The sequence below is a fragment of the Canis aureus genome, chromosome X (genome assembly GCF_053574225.1).
Source record: "Canis aureus isolate CA01 chromosome X, VMU_Caureus_v.1.0, whole genome shotgun sequence".
NCBI lineage: Eukaryota > Metazoa > Chordata > Mammalia > Carnivora > Canidae > Canis > Canis aureus.
Window position 1 is genome coordinate 82,376,152 of NC_135649.1, and position 10,283 is coordinate 82,386,434.

The following is a 10,283-nucleotide window of genomic DNA, read 5'->3' on the forward strand; positions in this document are numbered from 1 at the left end:
GTTGGGAAGCCTCAAAAGCGCATGGAAAGAAAGCACTCAGGCCCCATGGGCACGATCCATTGAAAAGCTTTTATTAAAAACCCCGGGGATGGCAGTGGGGTGATGGGGAGGCTCAGTCCTGTTGCTTGGTTCGGGAGGCCTCAGCATTGGCCCGGAGCACAGCTCCTGGAGACGGGTAGGGACGCTGCTGGAAGAGCGGCCCCGCTGCTGTGGTGTCTGCGCCCGTCTTGGCTTCATTCCGCTTGGGGAGTCCTGTTGACCACGTGCCCCTGGGAGTGACAGGGATTAGGGAATATGGGTTAGAGGTTGGGAATATGAAATGTGATAGGCACTCTGCACTCCCCGCTCCCCCCGCCAACCCCAACAACTGACAAACGGGGGGGAAGGAGATAGGAAAAAAAGGAATGATCATCAGCACAAGGGAGTCCAGAGAAAAGAGGACTCATGAGGGGTTCTCCTACCGAGGCGCGTCCGAGTAGGAGCTGGGGTCCATGGGGTCTAACTCTTCATCCTTCCGGCTTGCCGCTGAGGAAGGTGGCACAGTGAGGTCTCCAGTGGAGGGACAAGGATCCCCTGATCACAAACTCCCCCATCCCATGAAGAAATGGGGTGCCTGGGTGCCATGGCGCACAACACCTTGTCCCAGGCCCCAGGTTCAGGCAATCGCGTGGGCAGAGCGAGGGCTTCCCTTACATGGCTCGCCCGTGATGCCTCACCCATCGTACTTGAGTCCTGCCCTGCTGCTCAGCTTACCCTTCTTGCTCTTGGGGTAGGGAGCCAGCTCCTCTCTGCGATGATGGCGCCGCTCCTTGCTCTCTTCCCTGTCTGACTTGTCATACCCGCGGTCCCGGTCCCGGTCCCGGTCCCGGTCTCTCTCTCTGTCCACTTTGTCATAACCACGTTCTCGATCTCTGTCAGACTTCTCATGGCTCCGGTCCGACTTCTCATGGCTCCGGTCTGACTTCTCGTGGCTCCGGTCTGGCTTCTCATGGTTCCGGTCTGATTTCTCGTGGCCACGCTCCAGCTTCTCCTCAGCATCTGGGGACACAAAAGCCTTGAAGTGACCTTCCTCCTTCCATCTCTCAGGACCCAGCAGCCTCTGCCGTCGACCACCTCCCTTGCCTGGGGGGGGGGCCTTCCTATCTCCCCAGCCCCATGCCTGCTCCACTATCATGTACCTGACCCCTCTCTGAGGACTCCAGAAGCACTTGGGGCACCCTTATCTGCCCTTGGGTCTGCCAACTCACCTGCATTATTGCTCCTGAGTTTCTTGGCAGATTTGGTAACGACGGAGTTGGGGTCATGCGGGGAGAGCCAGGATACGAGGTCGGTGTCCACATTCCAGTAGTAAGGGAGCCCACTGTGGGGCAGTGGGATAGAAGTATGGACACAGGGAAGGAGGAAGGGGAGGGGTGTCAACACAGACGTCCTCTCCTTGTAGCCTCCACTCCTGTCTCCCCAGTCTCTATCTATGCCTGCCCCATGTCAGAAGCCCAGAAGGAGTACCCCCAGACCTCTTTCCTGTGTTCCCCATTTACCCTAAAGCCAGGCAGGCCCAGAGCCAGCACAGGAAAGGTCAAGTCAGATGTCAGACTCTCCGCCCCCCGCCCCAGTTCCCCAGGCTCACCAGGATGGGTCAAACACTTTGTACCAGCTTGGTGGCAGGCCCTCCAACCGGGTGGCCTCATAGTCCACAGGGTCATCATCGTAGTCCTCAGCAATAATCTCTTCCTCTGGTTCTGGCAGGATAGCAGGGTGGAGGAAAGCAGTAAGGACCAGAGGAATTCTTATCCTGCAGTCAGAGCCTGGAGACACGCTCAGACTCACATGGACCATGTGTGTGCGTGTGCCAGGTCTCACCTTCTATGGCAAATATCACATTCCAAATCCAAGTGTCTGAAGATCAGGGGATTTGCCAAAAAACTTACCTAAATCTGTTCTGTTTCTGGGTTCAGATAAGATTTGAGATTTGATATCCTGTTACCGAAACCTATCTGGTTTCAGATTTTAGACAAGGATTCATCAAAACAAATGTATCCTCCAGTTCCTGAGTTCAGGAAGCATGTGACACCACGCTATCCCAATCTATTTGGATAAAATGAGTTTGAACAGTAAGCGGTTTATCTGAAAAACAAAATGCCCAAATCTATTCAGCTCCCAAGCTTGGTAAATATGGGGTTTCTGATTCTGTATATTGAGTAGCAAGTCTGGATGGGAAAGGATATATCCAAACACTGCTCCGCATCCATTCAGTTCCGAGGCCTGACATACAGCAGGCCTACAACAGCTGTCAGTTACTATCAGTAGAATAAAAGAGATGTATGTTGTCAGCTCGGTACATGACCCTCAGTAGACCTATGACAGATTTTGGCTGTGGATATAACTGACAATGAAATGTATATGTCAGCAACAGCATAGTGCCTGTCACACAATAGGCCCAAAGTGAGTATTAGCTATAATCATCAGAATTGTTAGTAAGAGATATATACCATCAGCACAGGGCCTGGTACTCAACAGGCTTAAAATTAGCAACGACTGTTACCAGTATTATTAACCACAAGATCTATATGCCTGGCACAGAGTAGCTTGTAACAGATGTCATTTATTAATAAGGTGAAAATAAGATGTAATCCAGTGCCTAGCACACTGCAGCCCAAAACAGATGCCAGTTTTTACCATGATCGATAATAAGGTGTAAATATTAGCAGAAACAGCACAGCAGGTAGAAATGATAGATCCTACCATCATTTTCTACCACTATGTGTATGCCAAGCACCTAGACCCAAAATACATGTCAGCAATTGATATGGTGATCAATAAGGTATAGATCACCAACATAGTGCCTGGCCTCACAACACGTCTAAAATAATGTGATCAGTAGCGTAAAGAACCCAGTATCCGCATCCCCCCTACCGTCTAGGGAAAATGTCAGCTCTCCTTACTGTCAGCTACTTTATAATAACTTCCACGGATCGTCTGATGGATTGCGCGTGGCATACAACAGACCCCAAAAAGGCATTAACTGTCAATATTAAGGATGAAACATGTATTCCCCACCCCCACCCCAGCCCGCGGTAGGAATGGATATCAGAAATCCACACCGTTAACAATACACGCCACGCCACTGACTGATGCGCGGTAGGCCCACGCTAGGTATCGAGTGGCGGTATCAACAACGAAGTGCCTGTCAAGCCAGGCACATTGTAGGCCCAACCGCTTTTAGCTCACTCACCGGGCTCCAGATGTTTGAGGATGCCTCTCTTGGCCAAGCGGGTCTGCAATGCAACAGGCAGCGGCATAGCGGATAACAGGCAGACCTAGGGACAGACGGATGAACAGACACGCTCACAAAAAACAACCCAGCTCAAGTGAGGATTCAAATCCCGACCTAAAACCGAGCGCCTCCTCCCGGCATATATCCCTCACTTACCCACCTGCACCAATGGCTGGGTAGACGGAACCTACAGGCTAAAAGATGGAATATAAGTGGCGATGACACCCAAACTCTCACCAACCCTCCCCTCGAGGCTGGGTGTTCCAAGACCCTGTTCCTCGCCCAGGCCCAGGCTCCGCCCACCGCCGAAGGGGCCAAGCTCAGTTCCCCCGCGCTCCCGGAATGAGCTCACCCAACGTCCCCCAAAGACTGCTGGGTGGGAGGAACCAAAGCGCTGGGACGGGGGAGCAGAATGAAGCACCTCTTCCGGCTGCAAAAAATGCGCCCACCCTGACATTACCAATGCAATCACGCGAGCAGTGGAAAGCTGACAGGTCGGCCACCTCTCTCTCGTCCCCGCTAGGATCACGAGAACCACACGACGGCCTTCTCCCAAAACACCAAAAGAGGTCCTCTCTCCCCGACGCTTGAGGTATCTGGGCGACGCACAGGCTGCAGTGGAGATGACGCAAACTCGGTGGCCAATGAGAGCGTGTCCCTGCCCTGATGAGCAGCAACACGACCCAATCGGTGGCCTGGAATAGGTGGACAGCTCGGCGCCTGTGTGCGTTTACAGTGGGGGCGTGGCCTGGCCGGGCTTTAGCCGGACTGCGCGGCCGGACGCCGGCGCCATGGAGGAGTACGCTCGGGAGCCTTGGTACGGCGATGGGCACAGGCCTCGGGACTGTTGCTGCGGCGCCACCGCCAGCTGTGGGAGGCGGGCGGGGGAGGCGCTGGCCACACCGCGCCACGTCCCAGACTCGGGAGACTCTTAGACGTTTGTGGTCTCCTTCCGCTCCCCTCCGCTTCGTTCCTCTCACTCGGGCTCCGTTAAGAGAGGCCGCAGCTGTGAGCCCGGAGAAGGTGCGGTGCAGGGACCAACCACTCAACGTTTCCTCAGACTCCGTATCCCCTCCCCCGTCCCTCTTTGTTGAGGAAAAGAGACACGCTGGTCGAATCCATTCCAGCTTGGGGGGTGGTGCGGGGTCGAGCGGAAATCCCCAGGGTTACCACGCGTGGCTTTTCCCAGGTCGCTTTAGTGGATGGGGGCGGGGCTGGGTGAACCTGTGGCGGACGGACTGGATCCTCCCCACGGCCTGCGCTTGGTTTTTCCCAGTTGTGATCGGTTAAAAGAGAGGGAAGACAGGATTTGGTTGGACGTGCTCATCGTCGGGGACGGAGGTGCGACCCCGTCCTGCTTTAATAACAGTACTAGCAAATTAACACTTTCACAGCGCTGACTTAAAGGTGCTGACTCTGCGTGTCTCATCAGTTCATTTAGTCTTTGATAGTGGTAAAGCAGTTGGCGAATTCCTTGCTTGGCCTCGAGGGAGGGGCGGGCGAGCAAAGACTAATGCTTTTCCCCTTTTGCACCATTTCTTGCTCAAACGAGGGGAGAAATAATCTCATTATTTGAAGTGCTGCTTCCCATTCGGGTGACTTGGTCTCTCCCAATTGGAAAGAATCCGTGCACCATGGCGGGGTAAGAGGGGCTCACTTAACCCACCCTCCCCTTTTGGCTTGCAGCCCATGGCGAATTGTGGACGATTGCGGTGGAGCCTTCACTATGGGTGTCATCGGCGGTGGAGTCTTCCAGGCCATCAAGGGCTTCCGCAATGCCCCTGTCGTGAGTCGTGGCCTTCCCTGGGTAGTGTGGGGGTCCTGCCATGCCCACATGGGATACTGCGATGAACACTGCGTGGAGCTGCCATAACTCGCTCATTACGGTGCGGCTAGCCTACTATGTGCCAGGCCTGGCTCCAGGATCTGTGGTTTGGGGTGAACTGCAAACACGGCTCTCTGTCCCTCTCCCTGCACCACCCAGCTGGAGCTCCTCTGTGGAAATGCTGTGCCGTGAAAACGGTCATTACCAAACTCTAAATGTATGCGCAAAGCCAGAGAGATTTTCCCCAGAGACAGATTCTGGGTCAGAAACCTGGATACAGGGAAGTGACAAGAGTTTAACTGGCAGAAAGCAGACAGCCTTAAAGTTAAGAAAATGCTTTTAATGTGACCTAATCAATTCTCTTTCTGACCACCCTCTTCCAAGATCTTAACCAAACGTCCTGGCTTTAAGTGCTATCCATTTACCAAGGTCTTTGCAATTTATATACCTAGTCCTGTCTCTCCCCTCAACTCCTGGAACTCTTTCCCAGATCTTTGCCCACATTTTCTGTTTTCATCCTCAAGGCCTCAACACAAATGCCCCCTCCTTTAGAGTCCTTTCCCAACCCCCCAGTTATTATCATGTCTATCCTATTTCCTCTACGGTCTGTATGGCTGTGTAAAGCTGCCTTGTTTATCTGTACCTCTGCTAGGGATCTGTCTCTCCCACTGTTATGTGAGCTTTGAGAGGGCAAAAGCTAGGTCTGTCTCATTCACCATCCCTGCATACAGCCTGGTGCCTGGGATAGGTGCTAGTAGTAACATTGGGTGAATGCGAATTTCTCAACTCACGGCTGAGAACGCCCAAGTTAGGGTGCTCCACAGCCTCCTAGTTCTCAGCCACTGCTCCACATCTCTACTTCTGACAACCCGTGACCCGTCGTGTTCCCTGTCTTAAAAGCTAGAAACCCTGCCTGCCAGGGGCCTCAGCCCTATTCTGACTCCCTGCCTCCTCACTTTTCCCAGGGATTTCGGCACCGATTGAGAGGTAGTATCAATGCTGTGAGGATCAGAGCCCCGCAGATTGGAGGTAAGAGGCTTGGAGAGATCTAGGAGATATGCAAAGTTGGGGGTAGCTGCTCCTTTGGTTCTAAAAGTTTTTTTTTTAATTAATTTTTTTTAAATTTTTATTTATCTATGATAGTCACACACACACAGAGAGAGAGAGAGGCAGAGACATAGGCAGAGGGAGAAGCAGGCTCCATGCACCGGGAGCCCGACGTAGGATTCGATCCCGGGTCTCCAGGATCGCGCCCTGGGCCAAAGGCAGGCGCTAAACCGCTGTGCCACCCAGGGATCCCTGGTTCTAGACTGCAAATTGGGGTCCACATTCCAGCCCCAACTCTGCCTGGGACAGTGATGTTTCCCAATAATTTAATATGGGGTGGGGGGCAAGAATGTGGATTCTGGAGTTTAAATCCGGGCCCTGGATCTTCCCTGATGCATGATTTTGGGTTTGTGGCTTCCTTTGCCCAAACCTCATCGGTAACATGGAGATGATGATAGCCATAACCACTGAAATTGTTTTGTAATTTATGTTATTTATGTTTATGTAACTTATATAGCACTCACTAAGTGCTGGCTGCCCTGCTAAGTACTTTAATAATATTAACAAATTTAAGACTTCAGAAGTCAAATGACATGCAGTGCTGAAAACAGGTCCTGGCACACAGTAAAGCCTCAATAAACACTTTAACTATCATACCATTAACTGGTTTTTGTAACCTGTTTTTGTCTCCCTTAAACCAGTATCAGAATTCTACCTCTATGTGATGGTTAGGAAGAACAGTGTTGCTCTGTTAAAAGCCACATAAAAGATAAATCTGCTTGTAAACATTTGTCAAACAAAGGTGAGGGGAATGCCGATGGCAATTAGAGATTGCTTGAAGAAGGAGCCATCCCTGGGGCAGATGGGGAATATCCCCTAGGAGTTTAACTATCTGCCGTTGTGTCTGGGTTTTTCTCCCCATTCATTGCCAGAGCATGCAGGCCTTGGAAGTCCCCAGACCATGACCTGTGGATTCTTGGGATTCCTCAGGAACACTGATTAGGCCTTGCTCTCTGCAGGTAGCTTTGCAGTGTGGGGGGGCCTGTTCTCCACCATCGACTGTGGCCTGGTGCGCCTGCGGGGCAAAGAAGATCCCTGGAATTCCATTACCAGCGGAGCATTGACTGGGGCTGTGCTGGCTGCCCGCAGTGAGTGCCCCCCGATCCTTGGCCCCAGCCCCTTCTGCCCTGTTCTCCTTGCCTTCACCTCTTTCTCCCTGCTGTTTCACTCTCCTAGGTGGCCCATTGGCCATGGTGGGCTCAGCAATGATGGGGGGCATCCTCTTGGCTCTCATAGAGGGTGTTGGCATCCTCCTTACTCGCTATACTGCCCAGCAGTTCCGCAATGGTGAGTACCTGGGAGACGGACACTAGTTGGGGAGAGGTGCAAAATGTTCTGACTGTACACTGCATCACTCTTACCTGATTCTTTTCTCTCCAGCACCCCCGTTCTTGGAGGACCCCAGCCAGCTGCCCCCTAAGGAGGGTACCCCAGCCCCAGGCTATCCCAGCTATCAGCAGTACCACTAAGGAAGTGACTGTCTGTCATCACCACCGTGGGAGCTCCTCCTCCGTTCCCTCCCCGATGATCTACCTCGAAGGGAGGGCTGGCTCCCAGTTGGCCCTGGGACCCTCCAGAGAGGGCCTCTACTCTGTTCCCTTGTCCCAGGGCAGGGGGTGGGGCACCCCAGCTGCTCTGACGGATGGGTCCCCTTCTCTCTCAGGGCACCCCAACCCCAAATTCACATGTAACAAGTTCTCATCCCAGTCCCCTTTCCTGGCGCCCTGATGAGTATTTAAAGCCAATTTGAAATGCCTGTGTATGTACTTACTGAGCCACCCATAGGAGCCCCTCCTTAGGACAAGGGTCAGAGCCCTTTTCGGGGACCCAGAAGCCCTAGGATTTGGGAGTCCCGCAGAGAGCGGGCTCTAGTAAATGTTCGTGGGATAAATGAGCGGGAGGGGGGAATGAATCAAGGTTTAAATAGGTACATGAATAACGATGTGTGGGGGCCATGTGATGAATCGTAGGGAGACAGAGGAACAGGTTTGGGAAAGAAGTGAGAGAACAGAAAGGATTACTGGGGTTGGTATAGGGGCCAGGTAGTTCTGGACCTTGCAGCAGACCCCTCCCTCCCATTGCCCCCATTGCCAAGGCTGGGAAATCTGACCTCACAATGAATTCAGCTTTCTCTATACCAGTCATCTCATTTGTGAAGGTAACTTCCCTCTGTGTGACCTCACCATGGACCCAGGATAGAAGTAAGGGTCAGAAGGATCCAGCTTTCATGAGGAAGGTGCTCTGTGCCAGTCTCATCTCTTCTGTATCACAGATACGCTTCTGCTCCGTGATGCTCAGTGTTGCAGGTTTTTTTAAGGGCAACCATAAAATAACCAGAAATGAGGTTTCACATTGAGGTGGGGGAGTTACGGGAAAGAAATTTTTCTGGATGGACATTAACCCAAACTGCTGTCTCTTCCACACAAACCTCCACGTGTATGGGGCAAACACTGTCACCACTGGGGTGCAAATGGCCCCATGGGAGACCCAGGAACTCTGTACAAGCTGTTAGAAAGAGGTGAAATGTCCTTAAAATAGCTTCCTGTGGGTAAAAATACCAGAGTTCCTGACCTCCCAACAGCCTCGATGCCTCAGTAGTAGCAAAACTGCAACCGAGCCTGCTGGAGTGCCTTGGTGCCAGGCAGTTTGCAGCTACCAGACTAAAGACTCCAGGGAAGCAAAATGTGGGGGTGGGCTTTGAGCAGTGTGCACACAGCACTCAACAGGGCCCTGGCTTTGAGCTGAAGCTCCAGGCGCACACCAGCAGCAGTCACTCATAACACTGGTTTAGGGCCCAGGGCCAGGCATGCCTGGGGTATCCCAGGCTGTGTACAGATGGGTACCCTTCTCTCTTGGTTGCCACTTACGTGCAAGACCCTTCACCACCAGGACCCATTCCCCTGTGCCCCACCCCCTATATTTTCAGACCCCATCCTGCTATCAAACACTGCCCCCCTGGCTCTTCCCAGCCTTTCCCATCCATGAGTCTGCTGGCCCCACTCCACTCACGTGGCTGTGGTAGCCACAGACCTATATGTCCAGGCCCCAGCCCTACCCCGTCTTTCCTCCCTGTCCTCTAAGGATCCTGCAGGCCCTCCCTCTCTTATGTATCAACTCTGGATCCTCTGAGGCCCCATCTCTACTGTATCTCCTCAGTGTCCCCTCCAAATGGGTTGGGCTAGGGATGCCTGGGTGGCTCAGCAGTTGAGCGCCTGCCTTTGGCCCAGGGCATGATCCTGGAGTCCCAGGATCAAATCCCACATTGGGCTCCCCACAGGGAGCCTGCTTCTCCCTCTGCCTATGTCTCTGCCTCTCCCTGTGTCTCTCATGAATAAATAAAATCTTTAAAAAATAATAAATAAATAAATAAATAAAACTTATAAAAAATGGGTTGGGCTCCTGCAGAAACTAGCTGCAGCTTCTCCGTCCTCCCCAGCTCCTAGAGGGAACCTTTGCCCTGCCTCAGGCCCCGCCCCCTCCTGCTTCTGAACCTCCGGCTCCTGCAGGTGCGCCCAAACACGCGGGCGCCCGGGGCAGCGAAGCCCTGCGACTTGCGGGGCCTTGGCGTGGTTCGTGGCCACATTCAGGCCCTTCTGTTCTGGCTCCTTGGGCTGCTGGTTGGGCTGTGGGCGGTGCGCGGGACTCCGCTTAGCCACCGAGGCTCGCAGTTTCGAGTGAGAAGTGTCAGGCCTCCGTGGGGCGGGCGCCTGCTGAGTCCCTGTGCTTCTAGCTGGGCTTGGGGCGCCTAGAGTCGCCCAGGTCCCCGGAGCTGGAGCTGGGCCCAGAGGAGCGGTCAGGAGAAGTCTGGGCCCACAGGCAGCGTCTCTTTCCCAAGGAAGGAAATGTGTCAGACCCCAGGCAGTTTCTATCGGGAGGGACTACGGAGAAGGCGAGAGTGAGAACAGAAAGAGAGGCGGAGAGAGCTGAACAGAAATAGAAGAAATAGAAGCTGAGACCCTAACCCGAAAGGAGATAGAGACAAGAAGAAGCTGTGTGAGGGTTAGAAATGCATTCGGGGTGCAAGGGGGGTGCCTGGGTGGCTCAGTTAAGCATCTGCCTTTGGCCCAGGTTGTGATC

The 10,283-nt window shown here is 53.3% G+C and overlaps 2 protein-coding genes across 7 annotated transcripts; one reads left to right on the top strand and one right to left on the bottom strand.

Annotated features, from left to right (window-relative positions):
* Positions 1-50: 50 nt before the first annotated feature.
* On the bottom strand, positions 51-3,894 carry PQBP1 (polyglutamine binding protein 1). 5 transcript variants are annotated; one of them, XM_077888667.1, is made up of 8 exons: positions 3,735-3,894; positions 3,431-3,468; positions 3,233-3,317; positions 1,652-1,739; positions 1,248-1,360; positions 754-1,038; positions 462-525; positions 51-269 (listed from the first exon to the last, which is right to left on the bottom strand). In XM_077888667.1, the coding sequence occupies exons 3-8, from the start codon at positions 3,297-3,299 to the stop codon at positions 113-115; spliced, it is 774 nt and encodes a 257-aa protein (XP_077744793.1). In that variant the 5' UTR covers positions 3,300-3,317; positions 3,431-3,468; positions 3,735-3,894; the 3' UTR covers positions 51-112. The 5 variants fall into 5 exon arrangements, with proteins under 5 accessions (XP_077744793.1, XP_077744794.1, XP_077744791.1 ...); XM_077888668.1 differs by having other exon boundaries at positions 1,628-1,739; positions 3,435-3,468; positions 3,735-3,893; XM_077888665.1 differs by having other exon boundaries at positions 1,628-1,739; positions 3,735-3,893.
* A 42-nt stretch (positions 3,895-3,936) lies between these two features.
* On the top strand, positions 3,937-7,962 carry TIMM17B (translocase of inner mitochondrial membrane 17B). Of its 2 annotated transcripts, none has more exons than XM_077888671.1 (6): positions 3,937-4,091; positions 4,961-5,060; positions 6,065-6,128; positions 7,166-7,294; positions 7,383-7,493; positions 7,587-7,962. In XM_077888671.1, exons 1-6 carry the CDS (start codon positions 4,066-4,068, stop codon positions 7,673-7,675), a joined length of 519 nt encoding a protein of 172 aa, XP_077744797.1. In that variant the 5' UTR covers positions 3,937-4,065; the 3' UTR covers positions 7,676-7,962. The 2 variants fall into 2 exon arrangements, with proteins under 2 accessions (XP_077744797.1, XP_077744798.1); XM_077888672.1 differs by lacking the exon at positions 3,937-4,091 and adding an exon at positions 4,163-4,297.
* Positions 7,963-10,283: the final 2,321 nt, after the last annotated feature.

Bases quoted from the DNA above. Each gene is read 5' to 3' on its own strand.
- PQBP1 (XM_077888668.1), bottom strand. From the start codon at position 3,299: ATGCCGCTGCCTGTTGCATTGCAGACCCGCTTGGCCAAGAGAGGCATC. The intron at 1,039-1,247 runs GTGAGTTGGCAG...TTGTGTCCCCAG, and splicing joins ACTCAGGAGCAATAATGCAG to ATGCTGAGGAGAAGCTGGAG. The intron at 526-753 runs GTAAGCTGAGCA...CACCTTCCTCAG, and splicing joins CTACCCCAAGAGCAAGAAGG to CGGCAAGCCGGAAGGATGAA.
- TIMM17B (XM_077888671.1), top strand. From the start codon at position 4,066: ATGGAGGAGTACGCTCGGGAGCCTTG. The intron at 4,092-4,960 runs GTACGGCGATGG...TTTGGCTTGCAG, and splicing joins GAGTACGCTCGGGAGCCTTG to CCCATGGCGAATTGTGGACG. The intron at 7,295-7,382 runs GTGAGTGCCCCC...TCACTCTCCTAG, and splicing joins GGCTGTGCTGGCTGCCCGCA to GTGGCCCATTGGCCATGGTG.